Raw genomic sequence first — 22,230 nt, 5'->3', positions numbered from 1 at the left:
GCACCGTGGAGTTGGGGGGTGTGTGTGTGTGTGTGTGTGTGTGGGGGGGGGGTTCTTACTCTCAAAGGGGGGCCTGCTATGAAAGGTTTGGCAACCACTAGTGTGGATGGTATTTTCTATGATGTGATGATACCAATCATGCACTAGGTGGCAGTATAGAGACTAGACTGAAATTCAGTTTTTCCTCCCTCTCTTTCTCTCTCACACACACGCACACACACGCACGCACGAGCACGCACGCACGCACGCACACACGCATGCGCACACACACACACGCACACGCGCACACACACACAGACTGTGTGGTCTCTGATGGCAATGGACATACTTTGTAAAAACTGAGACTGACCATGACCGAAGTCATGACCTGTCAAATCAAATTCCCAATCGAACCCTTTGGGCTGATAAACACGACTCTCTATAATGGCTTCCAATGGCCACATAATTCAGAAATAGAACTTTCCTGCACCATTCTGCCAATTACCAAGAATGCTAGCCATCATGGCCAGCACTGTGTGATAACGTATAGGGGGTGTTCAGTTTTACACAGCGCTCACACTGACTTTGGGGGGCAGAGTAGGCAGCACACATGAGAACCAACAGCTAACTGAGGTATGTGTGGCCAGACGCCCAGCATCATAAACCAGCCAGTGAGGTTTTAATTAGAGGACGCATTTCAAGCATCCAAACAAAACAACAATGGTGGCCCTCCATGTAGGAGAAGTCTGGCCACCCGTGCATGAGGCCATTCACTGAAATGGATGCGTGCACTCAGTGCTCTGAGCTGTCTGATGACATCATTTCACTTCATTCGACTTGCGGTTTCACTGAAATCAGAGATAGCCCACCGGGAGGAAAGACTTATGGTGCACGGAGAGGCACGCGTACACACACACGCACGCACACATGCACACACACACACGCTCGTGAGTGCATGCATACAGCATACATCTTCAAAGAAATAATGTTGACAGAACCTCTTGTACTCAGTGAGATTCCTTCATTTGTAAACATGAAAGTGTGTGAGTTGCAGTTGCATGTAAACATGCAGTTGCATGTAAACATGCAGTTGCATGCACACGCACACACACACACACACACACACACACACACACACACACACACACACACACACACACACACACACACACACACACACACACACACACACACACACACACACACACACACACACACACACACACACACACACACACACAGTTATTTGCAGATTCAGTGGTCCAATCTCTAGAAACAAAAAACTAAGATTTGCACAGAACGTGCACAATTTTGACAGCTCCAGATGCTGATTTACTCCAGCAAAGAGGTTAACATTGCAAAGCTTTATTTATCCCAGAGGCAGAATAAATCCTGGTCTCGGTGAACCCCTCGCAGAGAGTGTGTCATTGCTGCTGTTCTCCTCCGGTAACACTCACCCACACACTGATTCCACTGATAGTGCTGTGTGTAGCCCTGGGGGCAGCTGCAGCGATAGCCTCCTAGCATGTTCTGGCAGCCATACTGGCACCTGTGGGTGCTCTTACACTCATCCACATCTGGAGAGGAGAGAGAGAGAGAGAGAGAGAGAGAGAGAGAGAGAGAGAGAGGACGAGAGAGGGAGAGAGAGAGGGTGAGAGAGAGAGAGATGGAGGGGGGGCAAAAAGAAGGGGGAGAAGTGGGTTTGATACATGAAGTGAACCAGGCACCACATCTTTGATCTCAGAGGTTCATACAGCTCCAGCTCCTGTCTTTCAGAAGGCATTATGGCCCTGGAACGATCTTACCTGTTATCCATCAAGGCATCTGCTGGAAACTATGTAGCTATAACATGGATAACACACTGCTCTTTTGGCACATGGAGTTAGCTTGTCACATACTGTTGGCTTGTTATTGGCAAACTTTTGTGATTAGATTAACAACTGTATATTGTTCAGTCTAAAAGCTTGTATAGAAAAGAAAAGGGACATTTTCCATCTAAAATAAAAGCACATGTTCCATTAAGTACATACAGAAAGTAAAGTACAGAAACAGAAATACATAGCGTGCACAATCATCTCTTGTCCTGAAGCGCTTTTACTAGCACAACTTAAAAGTAATGTGGAACAAAATCCCGCTTGGGGAACACATTCTGATTCAGACACGTTGAGGAAATAAAACTACTCTCCCTCAGCCAAATTAGTCCCCAAAATTGAAAACAAAAAAAAACCTCCATCACCGTGAACCTGCCCTGTTGGCTCTCAGACGCGGTTCTGGTCCGCTGGTACATCTGTTTCCAATCCCGCGCTCACGTGGCCTACTTCAGCTGAAACAGTTTCAGGTATTTCCATCCAAAAAGACAAGCGTCCAAAAGACACGCAAAGGCCGTTTTTTCCCCCCGGCAACTTCTGACTAACGCAAACCAGGTAAAAGCCACCATCAACTGATGTCAGAGGTACACCTGGGATTTCGTTCCTGACAGCTGATGCTGACCCGACCATTTTTATAAACAAACGAGGAAAGCGTATCTTATCGGTATGAATCGAATGATTGTGTTTGGTGCACAGGCTCAGGGTGGACATCATTTGTTGAAGCTGTGGTTTGGGGCATGCCAGCCCGCGCTGAGTTCAGGAGAACAATTCTTGGCCTCTGCAGCAGCCTCTAAATGAACTGGTATGTGTGCGCTTGGCAGACTCAACCCACATAAAGATGGAATCCAGACTGGATTATTGGGTTGTGCAAAAACGGGGTGAGAATTGAGGTGTTAAAAAAAATAAAAAAACTCACAGCTATGATTTATATCACCACACACACACACACACACACACACACACACACACACACACACACACACACACACACAAATGTGCCGACATATTTGCACATATAGGGAACCAAAGTAGAACAAATGAGGAGGTGATCAGATCTAATAGTAAAGACACTCTGTCATCCACACGTCAAAGAAACATCCCCTCACCAAGAAACAATGACCTGCAACAACAGCGTGAAAACACAAACAAGATTTATGCTCCCAACACGCTCCAGCTACGGAACCGCCTCATAGCATGGTAAAAACAAAACAATGCATTTGGGAATAAATAACGTATTGCCTTCCTTTGTCTCTCTCTCTTTCTTTGTTTGTTTCTTTCCGTCTTCCTCTCTTTCTCTCTCTATCTGTCTCTATCTATCTATCTATCGATCAATCTATATCTCCCTTTCCATTCATCCATCCATCTGCTGATCCAATGGTGGACTGTAGCGCACCTTCGCAGTGCAGGCCAGTGTTGTCCAGGGAGTATCCGTGCTGGCAGTCGCAGTTGAAGCTGCCTGGGCTGTTCTGGCAGATGCCCTTGGTTCCGCAGAGGGAGGCTTCTCCCGCGCACTCATTTTTATCTGAGGAGCACAAACACACACCTTGGGCTCAGCAAACAGGCCGCTTGTATGCTAAGGAGGTTGGATAGTAGCATATTATAGCAAATGTGGAGTATAATGAAATGATAAGGAGAATTGATGAAAGAAGAATAACACCTCAGACAAAGTGTTGATGTGTGTATACGGTGTGTGAGTGTGTATAAGTGAGTGAGTGTGTGTGTGTGTGTTTGTGTGTGTGTGTGTGTGTATATATGAGAGAGAGAGAAAGAGTGAGTTAGTGAGTGAGTGTGTGTATGTGTGCGTATGTGTGTGTGTGTGTGTGTGCGTATGTGAGAGAGAGAGAAAGAGTGAATGTGTGTGTGTGTGTGTGTGTGTGTGTGTGTGTGTGTGTGCGCGTGTGTGCATGCGTGCGCTGTGAACCCACCTATGCAGGCTGTGTGGTGCTGAGTAAAACCAGGAGGGCACTTGCAGGTGAAGCCACCGATGGTGTTGACACAGATGAACTGGCAGTTGTGCTTCTTGGTCTGACACTCGTCTAGATCTGCATGGGTAAGGTAACCATAAGTCATTAACAACAACCTGTGCCACAGGAAGACAGAGAGAGAGACTACAGGAGCTACTGAAAGAGCATGTGCTCCAGCTCCAAACGTGATGTGTTCTCAGTAGATGGAAATAGGAAGTGATATCCCAAAGGCCGATTTATGACCCAGTTGACAAGTGTCACTTAACAAACAATGACGTTAAAGAGACAAAATCTGTGTGTTCTAGGGCGTTGCAGTCCTTGTCACATACATCTCAAATTTTGAAGGGGTGCAGACTGCGGTTGGATGAGAAGAGATTTGATTGATATGGATACAGCCATCTAGCTAGTTAATGTTTTTAGCATCCTATGTAGCTAGCAGTGCCGGCTGTACAGTCCGTATTTGATGAAATGTTGACTCACATAACCGTCGGGGAGATATAATAGAATCACAAAGTTTAAAGAGCCCGTCTTCCGTGGTCAACACGACTTGAACTAGTTAACTACTGTTAGTTAAGTTGCCATAGAAATGTCACATTCAGTTCTGAGCCAGTTTATCATCAGCGACTATACTATACATTCGCCGTAACAAGTGTGAAAGCTTACATACCTTTACAGGTCCTGCCGTCCTCCTGCAGTGTGTAACCACGGGGACAGGAGCACACATAGCTGCCCTCTGTGTTCTTGCAGATAAAGTTGCACGGCTTGGGAGACATGACACATTCATCCCGGTCTGAAATACAGTCACAATTCGCAGCTTACAGTTCCATTCGATACTGCACAATAATCAATAATCAACAAGGTATCCATCCCTGTACAGTTCATCATTCAGACATACATAGTGTTGAAAGGTGTCTGTATACCAGTTAATACATCTGTATAGACTGTCGCAGCCCAGCTCTCAGCAAGACGCAACAAGGGAATTACAAAAGCATGTTCTTTATTAAGTCTTTAAATTACAAACAAAGGTATTCAAATATAACCGAAAATGGGGTAAACCCTCCGGCTTGCACCCAGTGCAACCGGCACCTTCCCGTCTGTCTGTCTGTCTGTCTGTCTGTCTGTCTGTCTGTCTGTCTGTCTGTCTGTCTGTCTGTCTGTCTGTCTGTCTCTCTCTCTCTCTCTCTCACTGACTGTTTTAAAGTCTTTGTCTGACTAGTTGGCACTGATCAGCAACTAGTTAGACAATCTACACCTGTGTGTCCAATTAGGGAATGGCCCGACCTGCCTAGTCCCCAGAACACCTCCCCAGGGTCCTAAAGCCTGCCCTGTATAGTCCTAGTAAGGGAAATCAGCCATGTTTAAACATGAGCAGCTTGGGCTACCACAAGACGCATGTGTGTTTGTTGTGAGTTTATGTAGATGTGTATGGCAGTAGTATATTTGTGTATAGAATAGAAGAATAGAATATATTTATTTGTCATTGCACAAGTACAACGAAATTGAGGTAGCAGCTCTCAGACACAAAAACAATACAAATATAGATTGAACATATATATATACATATTTACACTATAAAAACACAAGACATATAACACAACAGAGAGACAAATACAGGTCAGTTTTGTGCATTGTTAAGTGCTATGATGGCTCTGGGATAGAAGCTGTTTCTCAGCCTGTCTGTTTTTGCTATGATGGTCCTAAAGCGTCTCCCTGAGGGCAACAGTTCAAATAGGTGGTAACCAGGGTGTGTTGAGTCTCTGAGGATACTGTGGGCTTTTCTGAGGCAGCGTGTTTTATAAATGTCCTCAAGAGGTGGAAGAGAGCAGCCAATTACTTTTTGCGCTGTGTTAATGACCCTCTGGAGTACCTTTCTTTCTGCTGCCGTGCAGCTGGCAAACCACAGCGAGATGCCATAGCTTAGCACTGACTCCACAGAGCAGCGGTAAAAGGACACTAACAGTTTCTTTTTTAATTTGTTCTTCCTGAGTAACCTCAGGAAATACAGCCTCTGTTGTGCCTTTTTCAGCAGTGCAATGGTGTTTCTGGTCCAGGAAAGGTCCTCCTCGATGTGAGTGCCCAGGAAGCTGAAGTCTGATACCCTCTCCACTCTCTCCCCATTGATGGCAATAGGCTGCATGTCCGATTTTTTCCTCCTATAGTCGACTATCAGCTCTTTTGTCTTGGAGGTGTTGAGGACAAGATTGTTCAAGGTGCACCATGTCGACAGCCTTTGCACCTCCTCCCTGTATGCAGTCTCATCTCCTCCTGAGATGAGCCCCACCACGGTTGTATCATCTGCAAACTTAATGATGGCATTGCTCGGGTGGGTGGGAGTGCAGTCATGGGTATAGATGGTGTAGAGTAGGGGGCTCAACACGCAGCCCTGCGGTGAGCCGATGCTGATGCTGAGAGCTGAGGAGAGATGGGATCCTACTCTAACCCTCTGGGAGCGGTCTGTCAGGAAATTTCTGATCCAGTAGCAGATTTGCTGTGAGAGCCCTAAGTCCATCAGTTTGGTGACCAGTCTGCTTGGTATGATCGTGTTGAAAGCAGAGCTGAAGTCTATGAAGAGCAGCCTGGCGTAATTCCCTCTCTGTTCCACGTGTGTAAGTGTGGTGTGGAGAGCCGTGGCAATAGCATCTTCTGTAGCCCTGTTTGCTCTGTATGCAAACTGGTGGGAGTCAAAAGTGGGTGGCAGGCTTGTTGTGATGTGACTCCGGACCAGTTTCTCAAAACACTTCATGATGATAGGTGTCAGTGCCACTGGTCGGTAGTCGTTAGGGGTGCTGGCAGTGGTCTTTTTTGGTAGAGGAATGATTGTGGAGGACTTCAGGCAGGGTGGAATCAAGCACTGGGATAGGGACTGGTTGAATATGTTGGTGAACACACCAGCCAGTTGGTCTGCACAGTCCCTCAGCACCCTCCCAGTCACACCGTCTGGTCCAGCAGCTTTTCTTGGGTTCACTGCCCGCAGAACACACCTTACCTCCTGTGCCTGCACTGTGAGGGTGTGGCTACAGGGGTCTAGTGGAAGTGGCGTGGTCACATCCGGTGTATCAACTTCAAAGCGTGTGAAGAAGCAGTTTAGCCCCTCAGCCAGCGAGTCATCACCGTCGGCTGCAGTTAGGTTGCTGGACCTGTAGTTGGTGATGTGTTGGACCCCTTGCCACACCTGCCGTATGTTGTTGCTGCTGAAGTGGTCCTCAATCCTCCTCTTGTATGCTGTCTTGGCCTCCCTGATGCCCCTCCTCAGGTTGGCTCTGGCAGTCCTGTACTGTGCCTCATCCCCAGACCTGAAGGCGCCGCTCCTCTCCTTCAACAGCACTTTGACTTCTTTTGTCATCCAGGGCTTCTGGTTAGGATACACCCGGATGCGCCTGTCCACTGTGACAGTGTCGACACAGTGTTTGATGTAGCACAAAACAGTCGAGGTGTACACTTCCAGGTCCTGGTGCTTGAAAATATCCCAGTTGGTGGTTTCAAAACAGTCCTGCAGCTGCTGAGAGGCATCATCAGGCCAAGTCTTAATAGTCTTTGTTGTGGGTGCTTTTTTCTTAAGGGGGGTGTATGCCGGTAAGAGTAGTAGGGACATGTGATCAGACAAGCCAAGGTGGGGTAGCTGTGTAGCCCTGTAACCATGCTTGATATTTGAGTAGGCTTTATCCAGTGTATTTTCTCCCCTGGTAGCACATTTTATGTGTTGGTAGAACTTAGGGAGCACTACCTTCAAATCAGCATGGTTGAAGTCGCCTGCTATCACGTGTACTGCCTCTGGATAGGTGTTTTGTTTTGTATGTGGCCTTCTATATGTGTATGTGTGTGTGCTTGTGTTTATAGGATGTCGGAGTGTGTGTTCCCAGCCTTACCGACGCATGCTGTTCCACTGATAGTAGTGGTGTACCCAGGTTTGCAGTGGCACTTGTAGGAGCCCATGGTGTTGATGCACTTTCCGTTCTTACACACGTCTGGGATGAGTCTGCACTCGTCTATGTCTGCATGAGAGGAGGGAAACATCACACTGCTGTGTTACAGTGGGAATATGTACTTTTCCATCTGAAATGGTGTCTGTGAATTAGACATCATTCAGAAGATCTCTGGTCTGTTTTGACTGAGCGGTTGCCAGGTTGCGGGCTACTGAGCAGCACGAGGCCAACCAAAAGAAAACCTTGAGGTAAAAGCTCTACAAGAAAATGTGGACAACAAGCTCACTGCAAAACCACATCTTTATGATTCCTGTAAAACTGCATTAAGCCATAGTTGAGGAAAGCAAAGACAGCACTCTATAGTGGACTTATGGCAAACATAAATCAATTAGGATTAGTTAAATTAAACCCACCTCTGGAGGATTAATTAAACCCACCTCTGACCTCAACTACAGTTTGCAACAACATGTAGTTACTAATATAAAAAAAGAACACTGTACAAATACACTGTATCATTCAGCATAAGTATTCATTATAATATGTAATATATAAATAATAAAGGATATGAATGTTTAATATCTAATATAAAATGGGGAATAGAGGGCATCTCTGACCTCTGCCGTCGGTGGCGTATCCATGGCCGTGTGGGCACAGCTTCTTGTACTTGGCGGTGCCGGGCAGGGGGCAGAGTTCGCACTGGTTGCCCCAGCCGCGGCCCCCGTCACAGCAGCACTGAGACTTGGTGGAGGGGGTCCTGCTGCTGGACGACATCTGGCACATTGTCTGAAGCACCTCCGTGAAGCAGAAGCCCTCCCGGTAGTCTACACACACACACACAAACACACACACACACACACACAAACGTAAACAATGACACACCAAGAGACATCTTTGCATAAAATAAAATGACAGAACCGAAATGTTGCATGTTTTACATAAAAGAAAAACTTGGAGAGCCATTGTCATAACATTTTTTTTTTAAATTCTATTCTATTCATTATATGTTCATGTATACGTATTATTATGTCAAAATACTGAAACAATCTACCCACAATTTAAAAAGATTCAAAACAAAAACCTTTGTGAGGTGCAATATCAAAACCCTGTGGAAAAACGGTAGCTGCAGAGGTGCCTAAGAGGTGCGGCTCACCTAAGCACTGTGTGCGGGTGGAGTCTGGCTGGAAGCCTTCCCCGCACTCACACATGTAGCTGCCGATGGTGTTCACACAGCGCCCGTTCTCACAGATACCAGGCTTAGTGCGGCACTCATTCTCATCTGACAGAGAGGGATAGAAGGAGAGAGAGCGAGAGAGAGAGAGAGAGAGAGAGAGAGAGAGAGAGAGAGAGAGAGAGAGAAATGGACAGTGGGAGCGTGAAAGGGATAGTTCCGTAAGTAAAATTGCACACTGTTAGCAACTTCACATCAAATTGTTATACTGCCAGTGAGATCATTACTGTGACCTTGATTTAAATCACATTCTGTGTGTCACTGCACAGTGATGCCGTGTGATTTTCACTCTCTTCTCAGTAATAGAGGGTGAGCTGACAGCCACTCCTCCTGCTCACCTTGACACAGTTCATCGTCCAGGCGGCGCATCATCCCTGGCGGGCAGATGCACATGAAGGTGCCGATGAGGTTCTTGCAGGCCATCCCCCGGGACTCACAGTCATGAAGGCCCTCAGAACACTCATCCAGGTCTGTGTGTGAGAGAGGGAGAGAGAGAGAGGGAAAGAAGGGAGAGAGAGAGAGGGAGAGAGAGAAAGAAAGATAGCCGACGAGCAACAAAAAGGATTTATTTCATCAGTAAAATAGCATTGATGAAGAGGGAAGATGCTAAATGCTTTCAACTACATGCTGGGTCAGAAAATATCATAGTGGGCAATACTAACTAACTTAACTAAACTAAATAAATACTTACTTAAAATAATTACATTTTAAGTGACTGACATGAAAAAAATGAAATTGTGAAATTCAACCTTTGAGTTTCTTTCTGTCTGTACAAAGGGTTTATATTATGACAGGTCTTGCCAGGAAATGGGGTATGTTTCAGTGTGTGAAGCCAGATTGTGAGTCAGTTGGCAGGCTCTCTGATTTGACTGTCTGACGGGAGTCTAAGACTCCCTTAGTTGGTGCCTCGGAGGGCGCAGACCCAGACCTACTGTACCTTTGCACATCCTGCCGTCCTCCCTGAGCGTGTAGCCCGCTGGGCAGCTGCACTCGTAGCTGCCGAACGTGTTAATGCAGCGGAACGCACAGAGCAATGGGTTCTGCCCGCACTCGTTTATGTCTAAAACACAAACACACAGACACAGACACAGACACAGACACAGACACAGACACACACACACACACACACACACACACACACACACACACACACACACAAAACGCCATCAGGGTCAACGGGCATGCGTTACGGCACAGGGATGTGAGCTCAGTCAAATCATCCGAGGAGAACACTGAGGCAGAACTAAGTCTATTTCACCCCTTATAAAAAGCAATCTGACACGCCTACACCTCATTGGCTTAGAAATCAGAATGACGCATATCACCCAGCAGAACAACAACAACAACAACAGAAAACTGAAGTGAACTATCTGTTTCTCATTCTCCCATTTCTCTGCATCACATTTTCCCTGCATGTGGACTGTCCAGCAGCTCCTAAATGGGTCTTGTATGGCCACTGTCAGCTGCAGTTAGGTACTAACGTAAAGACCAGGCGCCCAGACAGCCCCTGCTGCACAACCAGAGACGGGAGAAGAGAAGTAACCAGAGAGGGCTTGCTGTGCCGTGCCGTACCGTGGCGTCTTGTGATTCCCTATTCTATTCGCAGAGTAGGTAATTGAATCAAAAACAAATCTAGGAGAGTGTAGGAGTGATATGCATTTCTGTCGCAGTTTTATGTGTCCAATTAAAACCGATTCAGAAAATGTAATATACAGTCTAGACTTAATTAAGGCTTTTCATTAAATGTCCATTACATTGTAATTGACTGGATGATTTAATTTCCTATACATTTTTCCATACCTGCGCCAGTATTTTCATGGGAAATTTCTGGCTTGCAGTGTTACCAGTATATGACATATCCTCAACATTACATACAGACATCCGTGCTTTTCAACAAACTGCTGACACTGAATTTTCCCACGACAAACACAACTGTGATATTTTAGAGGCATACAACAGAAAGATTAGGAATGGTTGTCTACAGCTGGTCTGGTTCTTGACATCTACACACCTATATAGACACCAATATTGTTCACTCTGCTAGGCTGAGATTTAGATTAAATGCAACTGACATAACCCTACCAGATGAAAGCTGGTGAATACACAACATTCAGTCATAATGAGTAAATAAACACAGGGAAATGAATGGGCTCTGCTTGAATAGTGTGTACATCTGACCCATTGTTTCACTTAACAGGGCAAAGAACAGCCTACCTTCACAGGTCATCATGGGTCCTGGTTCAAAGCCATCATCACAGGTGCACTCAAAGCCCCCGATCGCATTAGTGCAGGTGCCGTTCCCACATGGGTTTCCCACCAAGCACTCATCAATGTCTGCACACACACACACACACACACAGAAAACAGACGTCTCAGGACTCAACTGAACTCAAGCAGGATAATCTGACTGTTAAGCTCTGTCCAGTCTAGACATGACCCTCATGGGGAACTGTATCCTAATTAAGCTAACCATTAAGATATGCTGCATCATTTGTGCTAAAGTTTATGTCTTACGTCTGTAACCACGTAGCTACCAAATAACCAGTCCTAAATATTTCTAGCCACCATTAATCATCATCAGCTCATCATGGTTCATCATTTCTTTAGACACGGGTTGTGGAGCTACCATTGAAATGATGTCTATGCTAAATATGCCTCCTCAGTCACTGAAGTGAAATAAATGAATGTGTTTCCTCTCTAGGCTATAAAAAGGCCATGTTCCATTCAAAACACTTCTGTATGTGGATGGGGTGGATGGGTGGGATGGGTTGGTTCTCTCACCGATACAGTGCACCCCGGTGTAGTTGAGCGTGTAGCCCATGGGACATTCACAGCGGAAGGAGCCGTCAGTGTTGATACAGTGCCCATTGTAGCAGATGCCTGGATTCTCCACGCATTCATTCAGGTCTGGCAGAGAGGGAGAGAGAGAGTGGGAGAGAGAGAGTGGGAGAGAGAGAGAGAGAGCGAGAGAGTGGGAGAGAGAGAGTTGGAGAGGGAGAATAACAGAGATGACCACAAAACCAGATGAGGAAAAGATTCCTCTCTGTGCTATGCTCTGTTGTGTTTCCAAATCAACCTGCGCCAATAAAGTTTAAATAGAATTTAAAACTTCTTGTAGCAAGCTGAATGTAAGCAAGGTGCAATAACATCAGGTTATGGCTTTCATCCCTTGGGATCCCATGTACTGATGACAAAAACGTGTGGCTTAATGTGAATTAGATGAATCCTTACCTATACGTGAGTCATCAAAGCCAGGGACTATACCAAAGCCAAACGGACAAAGGTCTTTGAAGCCAGCTTTAATGGAGGAAAAGAACAATTAAATGCCATTCAATTATAGAAATCTACATAGAAGGCAGTTAGACCAGTATCAATAATGATCAAGATGAACTCTTTAGTGTTAGATGGCCGATGTCTGTAGTAGACATTCTAAAACTTGTTGAGTGCATAAAGGCTTTTAGCGATGGTGTCTGTGATGTCAGTGGTGTCAGTGATGTCAGCGGTGTCAGTGGTGTCAGTGGTGTCAGTGGTGTCAGTGTCAGCGGTGTCAGTGATGTCAGTGGTGTCAGTGATGGCAGTGGTGTCAGTGGTGTCAGTGTCAGCGGTGTCAGTGATGTCAGTGGTGTCAGTGATGTCAGTGGTGTCAATGTCAGTGGTGTCAGTGATGTCAGTGTCAGTGGTGTCATTGGTGCCAGTCAGTGGTGTCAGTGGTGTCAGTTTCGATGTAAGTGTCAGTGTCAGTGGTGTCAGTGTCAGAGGTGTAGATGCGGCTGTGAGCATCTCACCATCAGTCTCCTTGGGGCAGAGCTCACAGGGGTCGCCCCAGCCCTCTTTAGGCATGTTGCTGCAGCAGCACTTGGCCTTGGATGTGTTGAAGGCCTGCGGGAGCGAGCACTTGCCGCTCTCAAAGCGTGTGAAGCAGTAGCTCTCCCGCTTATCTGCACAATAAGAGAGAGAGAGAGAGAAAACAAACAGAGGACCAGTGAGAACAACTGCCGTACAGCCAGTGTGAGAAAACGGATGCTAATAGGTTTCTCTGGAAGGAAATTATGTCTATTTAGGTCAAATAAACGTATGTCCATACATTAACGTAGTGTTCGTCATGACTAAGGTTGAAAGGTTCTCAAGAATGTTCTATTCATGACTTAGCTGTCTTAACAGGCTACTCTTAATTAAAATAAGCCCAAAAATGTGGCCTCAATAGCTTTTGGACACCAGCTTGGACTCATATTGATGAATACTTGGACAGAACATAGGGATCACTTTTTTTTTTTCTCTAGCAAAAACTACTGAGTTTACAGACAACGAGGAATGTTTTCTGCCGTCAGCAAACCCCACTTATTCAAAGCACATGGGTGAGGTAATTGAATAAGGGCATTACACAAGGTCACTTCAGGAAAAATTCCACATGAACACAAACAACTTAATTGTGCAAATAGGTGCAGTTTGAACCGAATGCTACAATGGGGCCATTTTAGTTTACACGCAATTCAACTACAGGGAGTCAAGTCACTATGAAGTAAATTGTGTTAACGGTTTGGTCTCACCTCGTTAAGAAACTCCTCATGAAACATCACCAGTCTTTAAAAGCTGTTAGCACTCAATTATCAAGTAGTTTTTCGGACATTAAAACACCAAGGCTACTTTCAGACTAATTTGATGCTGATTTTAATGTCTTTTTCCATGGTAAGCGAAAGGGGACAGAGAAAGAAGTACCATAACATCTGCGTCCGTTCTCTGACAAGATGAACCCAGGTTTGCAAACACACTCAAAGCTGCCAGGGCTGTTGAAACAGGTCCCAAACAGACAGATGTTGGGATCCTCCACACACTCATTGACATCTGTTAAGAAGAGAGAGAAGAGAGACGGAAAAGACAGAGAGAGTGAGAAGGAAAAAGAGAGAGGGAGGGAGATAAGCTGATTCTGACCATCAACATATTTGCCCAGAGAGAGAGAGAGAGAGAGCACACTGTAAACAAGCAGAGTGAAAAAAGCAGGTTGTGATTGAAAGAGTGTGACATGGTGTCCCACAACTGCAGCAGGATGAATGATACATCAGTGTCACCCAACATGAAACAAGACCGGTGATGCACACACACACACACACAAACACACACACACACACACACAAATACACACACACACACACACACATACACACACATTCTCTCTCTCTCTCACATACGCAGGCACACACACACACACACACATACATACACACGTACATGCGCGCGCACACACACACCGACACACACACACACACAGACACACACACACACACACACACAGACACACACACACACACACACACACACAGACACACACACACACACACACACACACACACACACACACACCAAGACACACAAACACACATATCTATGTGTGTGGCCCTACGAGTCAACTGACTGGAGGCTTTGTTGGACAAGTAATGATTTAAGAGTCAAACAAGAGGGGCTTTTAGCCCCTGATCTTGAAAGGGCTGCCTTATATGAGCAGAAAACCTATTGAGAGAGGCCACAATAGCCCACTCACACAACAGACAGGATAACAGTTGAATAGAGCTGATGCCATAAATATTTGACTTATCTTCTAAAAATAAAACATCACTGTTTACAATCTTTTTTTGCTGGCAGAAAAATTTGTTCCATCCAAAAACATAGAGAATGAGATAAGAGGGCAGTGCAGATGATGAGATAAACACACACAGGCACACACAAACACGCGCGCACACACACACAGACACACCTCAGACTCGTGCGCACACACACAAACACACACACAGACACGCAAGCATACAGACACAAACTTTTAGAAAAAGCACCCAGTGCCCCTGTTGAGCCACCACTTCAAACACACACACATACACACACACACACAGACGCAGACGCAGACACAGACACACACACAGACACAGACACAGACACAGACACAGACACAGACACAGACACAGACACAGACACAGACAGACACACAAACACACAGCAGTGGTAGTGGATTGGGATTCTCACCTACGCAGTGTTCGTTCAGCACCCTGTAACCCTCAGGACAGATGCAGCGGAACGACCCATCCAGGTTCTGGCACGTGCCGGGAGCACAAGTTCCAGGCAGGATAACACATTCGTTCACATCTGTATCCCCATGAGAGAGGGAGATAGAGAAGGAATAAAGAGGGAAAAGACAGAGATTGAGGTTGAGGACAAATAAGATCAAATAAATAAAGTGAGTGGGGAAAGAGAAGAACAATAAACAGAGACAGAGAGAGAAAAAAAAGAAAAAAAGTAGATATAGCAGTGAGAATACTTAAAAAAAACCTGGACCCACGGTGAACCTCTATCCTGTCCAAAAACAAAAGTAGCGTCTCCGCAGCGACTCCCTGGAGATTAGGCCCCACTCACCGATGCAGTTTTTGCCCTCCAGATTGGGCTCGTATCCCTCGTCACACAGGCACTGGAAGGAGCCGATGCTGTTGATGCAGTGGCCGTGCCTGCAGATCTGGCCGTACGAGTTCGTGCACTCGTCAATGTCTGTTAGCAAACAAAAAGAAGCAGACAGACCGCAGTGTTACCGAGGCTTAGAGGGTTCCGAATACCTGATGAGTGAAGGGGCAGTGCAGTGTGTGTTGACATATGTTTGAGTCCACGCAGTATGCAGACAACAGCAGAGAGGGCTACCTGTGCAGTCGTTGTTATGTGTGATCTCAAAGCCGGGGTGACAGAGGCAGTTGAAGGAGCCCACCGTGTTCTTGCACGTGCCGTTTCCACAGGGCTGCCGCACACACTCGTCGACGTCTGGACGAAAACATGAAGAAGAACACAGAGCCAGGTGATGACGTTTATAGGTCTTATTATTAAGGTGAAATAGAGATGTTTAAACAAGATGAGAACACATCTTTCATTCTAAACAAAAAAACACAAACTGCTCCCTACGTCAGCACTTTATTCGGGGCCAAAAGGATTTTCCTGCTTCAACCATTGCTGTTGAAATATGTCTGACTTTTCTGCAGCCCTTTGATTCAAATGCCTGTTAACCCAAGAAGGCTAACTGACATGACAGAAACCATTAAGAAGACATATGATGTCTCAACAATCCCTCTTCTCCAGTACGGACACAGCACTTCCTGCAATGCATCTTACATTCATGCCATTAGCCAGGGTTAATGGAGGTCACTTCAAACACCACCTCCATCAGCAGTCTGGGCGAAACAACAACAGGGGTGTCGAGAAGGCGGCTCACCCATGCACATCCTGTGGTTGACGGACACTCTGAAGCCGTTGTGGCAGACACACTCGTAGCCGCCCTGGATGTCCACACACTCCCCGTGGCTGCAGACGTTGGGGATCTCCAAGCACTCGTTGCGGTCTGATGGTTGGCACAGTCGGGGTGGAGAGGGACAGAGAGAGGGTGGGAGAGAGAGGGTATGGGTACATCTGGGTGCAATTAAACTATCAATCCAGTGAAAATCGAGAGAGAAGGAGCGGGTGAAAGAGCTTCCAAACAGGGTAGAAGCGACTGCCAAGCAACACAGTGAGGAGACAGTGAGAAAATAGGGGGCTGGCATCGGGCTGGCATGGGGCTGGTCTCCAGCTGGATGTGCCGCCTGACCGCATGGGAACTGGGGGGACAGGAGAGGAGAAACAGATACCCTAGTGTGCCACCAAGGGGGCAACTCCTGACATCAACGTTTAAGGTCATTTACTGCGACGGAGTGTGACTCAAGTCAGTGTGATCACCGCTAGCAGACTCTGAAATCATGGGAGTGGTTACTATTGGAGCAATAATATTGTACATACTAGTTTCTCAATCAATTATCTAAGTCAGTTTTCCTCATACAACACTGAGGCTCATACTAGAGTATGAGCCCTCTGTCTGTAGAGTACAGTACATACTAGATGCAAGGGGCATGGAATGAGGTATCGAGGTGTAAGGTGAGTGTTGTGGGTTGGTGTGAGGTGAGTGTGGTGGGTTGGTGTGAGGTGAGTGTGGTGGGTTGGTGTGAGGTGACTGTGGTGGGTTGGTGCGAGGTGTGAGGTGACTGTAGTGGGTTGGTGTGAGGTGTGAGGTGACTGTAGTGGGTTGGTGCAAGGTGAGTGTGGTGGGTTGGTGTGAGGTGAGTGTGGTGGGTTGGTGTGAGGTGAGTGTGGTGGGTTGGTGCGAGGTGTGAGGTGACTGTAGTGGGTTGGTGTGAGGTGTGAGGTGACTGTAGTGGGTTGGTGCGAGGTGTGAGGTGAGTGTGGTGGGATGGTGCGAGGTGTGAGGTGACTGTGGTGGGTTGGTGCGAGGTGAGTGTGGTGGGTTGGTGTGAGGTGAGTGTGGTGGGATGGTGCGAGGTGTGAGGTGTGAGGCGAGTGTGGTGGGTTGGTGCGGTGGCCTCGTCTTACCGATGCAGGCACCGGTGGGGGAGAGGTTGAAGCCGTCGGAGCACTCGCAGCGGTAGCTACCGGGGCTGTTGATGCAGTCTGCGTTCCTCTGGCACAGGCTCTCACCACTGCTGCACTCATCTATGTCTGAGGAAGGGCAGAACGAGAGACAGAACACAGAGAGAGAGAGAGAGAGAGAGAGAGAGAGAGAGAGAGAGATGATGAAAACAAATTACCATTTGTTCAAATACTCTCACAAGACAGAATGCATAACAGCGATGGAGAGGGAGAAATGGAAGGAAATGACTGCAAACGTCTAATAACAAGTTACTACTTCTGATGTGTTAGACTTAGAAAATGTGTTTTAATCCACATCTAATGTCTACTCTAACTCACTGCTGATGTTTAATTCTTAATGTTTTCTTAGACTAATACCTGCCTTTTAGACAGCTTTTGAAAAACAAGAGCTCGGGGTCTTTCTTTCATATCAAGCTGTGATTGTCAACTTGTATAAAGAATCACTAAGTGTGTGGAAGGACTGTCTATTTCAGGCTGTAGAAACATTTCATGAATGGTTTTGCAGTTTCTTTTTTTATTAGTCTGCATAAAGCCGCAGTGAACACCAGGACATTAATTTATATTGAACTTCACAGGAAATGAGGGGGTCTTTTCATAGAAGGAAGGGCACCGCAAAAAGCTTCCTGTCAAGCCGCATCTACTGTGTGCGAGTCAGTAAGAAATCGAGACGTCTGTCTCAACTCCATAACGGCTCACTGAGGAAATACAGGGCATCGGCTTTGACATACGGGACAAGGAAAACAAAAGCTTGGGTTTCGTGTCAGAATGTGTCGGATGTGCAATTGAGTCGTATTATTAAGGGACAGGAAGCAGTGGGGAGAAATCCAATTACTGACCAAACTATACCGTGATATTGTGCATTTCTGTCAGATTCCTGGCAACTTCCCTTAATAAAGAAAACTGCAAAGATCACCAAAGATTATGTAGGTAGATCATATATGATGAACCATTCATACTGAATCACTTTCTGACTTTAGCAAGATTACATAGATTAAAAGATTAACATAGCTATTATAAATAATATCCAATATATACTGTACATATTAATAATTATGATATCATTTTATCCTAATTTTGTATATATTAAATAGTAGTTATATATTGCAAAGCTACAACAATGCCCTTTTTGCTTTTTCTTTGCCTATAGATCTTTGTGACTCACAAAAATATCCCAACTTTCCCAATCATGAGGAATACTAGTGGTGCAGCCAATCGGCCGTAATGCTCTGCCCTGCCTGTCAGATTTTCCCCTCATTGTGGTGGTTGAGAGGAGTGCGGTGAACCTCAGTATAGCAACCGCTAAATACGTCTTCTCCCATGGGAGTGTCCACTCGCCACGGGGAGCCCCAGAGCCCTTCCTCTGGAGCACATACAGGGGGTGCCTGTGCCTGTGCCTGTGCCTGTGCCTGTGCCTGTGCCTGTGCCTGTGCCTGTGCCTGTGCCTGTGTCTGTGTCTGTGTCTGTGTCTGTGTCTGTGTCTGTGTCTGTGTCTGTGTCTGTGTCTGTGCCTGTGCCTGTGTCTGTGCCTGTGCCTGTGCCTGTGCCTGTGCCTGTGCCGCATGCTGGAGATGCTTGAAAGACACCATTGGTTGGGTCACCACCCCTGCAGCCCCCCTGGCTATTTCCTCCTCACATACACAGTGATGGCTTGCGGGAAGCTAACTGTGGCTGGAGCGAGAGCAGGTTGAGGGAGTGTGTGTGTGTGTGAGTGTAAGGGTGTTGGGTTGCCCCCTAACAAAGGCAATGTTGGTCGGCTCCATTCCCCTGCATTAACCCTCTTCATCTCAGCATCACTCAACAAGCACTTGAAAGGCCCCATGGATGGGTCACTTCCCTTGCAGCCCCCCATGGCTATCTCCTTCACACACACACACACACACACACACACACACACACACACACACACACACACACACACACACACACACACACACACACACACACACACACACACACACACACTCATCGACTCCTGGTGGAGATCAAACTGTGGTTGGATCACGTGTGGGCCGTGTGGGGTGTGGGGGTGTTGGGGTTGGCCCCTGACAAGCGGGGCCCCTCATGGAGACTGACACCGCATGCGGCGCAGACGACTCTGTGGGGGGACATCAGCAGAGACGCAAGCAGACAGAGGGCTAATATTTGAAGAGAGACAGAGAGAGGGATGGAGAGGGGGAGAGGGGCGGGGGGGGGGCGGGTGGTAGGACAATAAAAGACTGAAGGGGGGAAACAGCGGGTACAGACACACATGGAGAAACTCGACACATGTTCTGTCCTCAGTCTCCATGGCTTCCTGTGCTTTGGGGCCTGAGGTCTCTGCTCTCGCTTTCTCTCTCTATGATCTGTCATAGCAGAACGACATGGGGGATTAGACCTCCACCAGGGCCAGATAAATGTCCAAGCAGGGCCGTGTAAGACAGATAGCCCACATCATGACCCAACGAGACACACAGAGACTCCCGTACAGTGCGTATCATTTCTCTTGTCTGATGAAAAACACTGCAGCCTTCAAAGCGGAGGTCTACAAGGGCAGGTAACCTCAAATGCATCTGTTTTTTTACTAGCCTGAGGCTAAGTCTGGACTTCTCAACCACAAGCTGAAAGTACCCGAACTAAAGTGCTGTTACCAGAGGGTAAGTGGGTGTGTAGGGGAGAGTGGAGTAAGATTAGCCATTTTTTTTTTTACTTAACTCGACCTATAGCCAAGGGGAATATGAGACAGAAATAAAATTGATGAATACAACACAAGTTCAGGATGTGTGCCATCAATTGAAGCCTTAGTGGTGTGCCTAACTCAAATAGACTTCAAAATATGGGGTCCCAAAAACAAGTGGTCTTGTGGCTCAACTTGCCACATGTTGGGGGTAAGTTGATCTAGCTGACAGGATAAGTTGAGCAATATGAGAAAAACTATGGTATGGCATGGTAACCAGATTTTAAAGTATAATTTTAAATATAATTATAAATAATTAAATCTCCTATTCTGCTGGTTTTATTGGTGATCATGAAATAAATATTACAACTAATTTGTCTACAGTTCTGAAACCTGAGGATGGTTTCTGAATATCTGTATAATTGCAAACTTTGTAGCCAATGACATAAACACATGTTACATATGTATGGAAAATGCTGCCCAAAATGGCAAAACAAGAGCGATGATTATAACTGATTATAACAGCTGATGGTTGCCCATCTCCCCTACCAGTGGTGGAGGAAGTACTGAAGTTTAGTACTTAAGTAAAAGTACAAGTACCCAGGAAGATAAAAGTAAAAGTAAAAGTAAAAGTACTACATCAACAATCCTACTTAGGTAAAAGTAAAAAGTACTTACTTTTAAATTTACTTTAAGTATTAAAAGTAAAAGTACTCACGCAATGGGTTGTCTCTCAATGTCTAGGCTGTGCCATTTTGATAAAGAAATAGCTACTGGTAATAAATGCCTCTACAGATGTCACTACTAGTAATAATTATAAGCAACAACATTTGTTAATTGGAAAGGTTGGTGTACTTATTGTGCCTACCATCTGTACTACTGTTCACACTATATCTTACAATTCTGCGGATGACAAGTTATCTACCAGCAATTATTTGCAAAGTTAATACCATTAAGCCAAACCAATAAAGACACCATGTGATATCTTTAAATCTTTTATTTAATTGTAAACGTGTAAAAAAGGGAAACATGGAACATGAAAAACAAATGTGATTGTAAAACTGGACAGAACAAGGCACGCTAGCTTGACATAGCTAACCTACCAGCTTTATCTTACCACTACGTTAAATATATAATGAAGGTCCAATCATGTTTTTTTTATGCTATTGCTGTATGTCAACATGCATTTCGCTAGATAACATTATAATATCATGTCAGTAAACGAATTAAATACATATATCAATATTCAAAAGTCAGGGACATAACTTAGCATAGCAATCACTCTGCTTACCTCGATATGCTACTTTAAATTTGAGGGCGAATTATTGAAGGCTAGCAACTCCTTCTTTTGAGGGAGACCAGGAGTCATTCTTGGGGCCTTTGAACTCGAACATATCTTTTAAATAGGGCCAAGGGTGGCTCATATCAGAGGGCTCAGTTCAGGCCGACTCTGGATCCATGTTGAATAGGCAGTAGTCAGGCTGAATGTTCAACTATAACAGGCAAAGCTACCGCTAGTGCTGCTGCCAAACGCGCACTCTGATATCATTGGAGGTGATAGAGCCACCTGATTGGTTTAAACTTCCAAAACAGCAACACAATCCATAGTTTTGTGTAGGCAACATTTTGGCGAAACTATGTTCATAAAATGTAACGAGTAACAGCACATATTGTAGAAATGTAGCGGAGTAAAAGTATAGATAATAGCTAAAAAATGTAATGGAGTAAAAGTAAAAAGTATGCACTATTATTTTTACTTAAGTAAAGTACAGATACGTAAAAATTTACTTAAGTAAAGTAACGAAGTAAAAATACTTCGTTACATTCCACCACTGTCCCCTACTAATAACTGTCCCATAATTCCTGTTCCATGTTTTGTTCATGTTTTCATTTCATGTCTAAAGTTTGACCAACTGCCACCGATATCACACTGCTGTGAAACTGAATGCCAACGTGTTCAGGTTCCTTACCTTCACACACGAGCAGGAGGTCATTGTAGCTGAAGCCTGTGGGGCATTCGCAGCGGAAGCTTCCGATCTGGTTGATGCAAACACCGTTGGCACAGATACCAGGGATCTCCCGACACTCATCAATGTCTACACGGAGGAACAGAGGTGCAGTCACAGACAGTTCTCCACTAACTCTGAGAGACCATGACACACAACAACATCCAACT

The 22,230-nt window shown here is 45.7% G+C and overlaps 1 protein-coding gene across 1 annotated transcript in view; it reads right to left on the bottom strand.

Moving 5' to 3' along the window:
* LOC105903604 (fibrillin-2) overlaps window positions 1-22,230 on the bottom strand; it is a 91,022-nt gene that overhangs the window by 4,559 nt on the left and 64,233 nt on the right. The window contains exons 43-62 of the mRNA XM_031577485.1: window positions 22,025-22,150; window positions 17,345-17,470; window positions 16,200-16,325; window positions 15,638-15,754; window positions 15,362-15,490; window positions 14,975-15,094; window positions 13,679-13,804; window positions 12,748-12,900; window positions 12,194-12,259; window positions 11,744-11,869; window positions 11,177-11,296; window positions 9,900-10,022; window positions 9,301-9,432; window positions 8,885-9,010; window positions 8,349-8,555; window positions 7,678-7,803; window positions 4,479-4,601; window positions 3,773-3,889; window positions 3,241-3,369; window positions 1,437-1,556 (exon numbers count right to left, since the gene is read on the bottom strand). Of these exons, the coding sequence (XP_031433345.1) occupies window positions 1,437-1,556; window positions 3,241-3,369; window positions 3,773-3,889; window positions 4,479-4,601; window positions 7,678-7,803; window positions 8,349-8,555; window positions 8,885-9,010; window positions 9,301-9,432; window positions 9,900-10,022; window positions 11,177-11,296; window positions 11,744-11,869; window positions 12,194-12,259; window positions 12,748-12,900; window positions 13,679-13,804; window positions 14,975-15,094; window positions 15,362-15,490; window positions 15,638-15,754; window positions 16,200-16,325; window positions 17,345-17,470; window positions 22,025-22,150 (2,538 nt within the window). The remainder of the gene's footprint in view (window positions 1-1,436; window positions 1,557-3,240; window positions 3,370-3,772; window positions 3,890-4,478; window positions 4,602-7,677; window positions 7,804-8,348; window positions 8,556-8,884; window positions 9,011-9,300; window positions 9,433-9,899; window positions 10,023-11,176; window positions 11,297-11,743; window positions 11,870-12,193; window positions 12,260-12,747; window positions 12,901-13,678; window positions 13,805-14,974; window positions 15,095-15,361; window positions 15,491-15,637; window positions 15,755-16,199; window positions 16,326-17,344; window positions 17,471-22,024; window positions 22,151-22,230) is intronic.

This window comes from Clupea harengus, chromosome 12, assembly GCF_900700415.2.
Source record: "Clupea harengus chromosome 12, Ch_v2.0.2, whole genome shotgun sequence".
NCBI classification, from domain to species: Eukaryota; Metazoa; Chordata; class Actinopteri; order Clupeiformes; family Clupeidae; genus Clupea; species Clupea harengus.
This window is presented reverse-complemented; position numbering and strand designations above follow the sequence as displayed.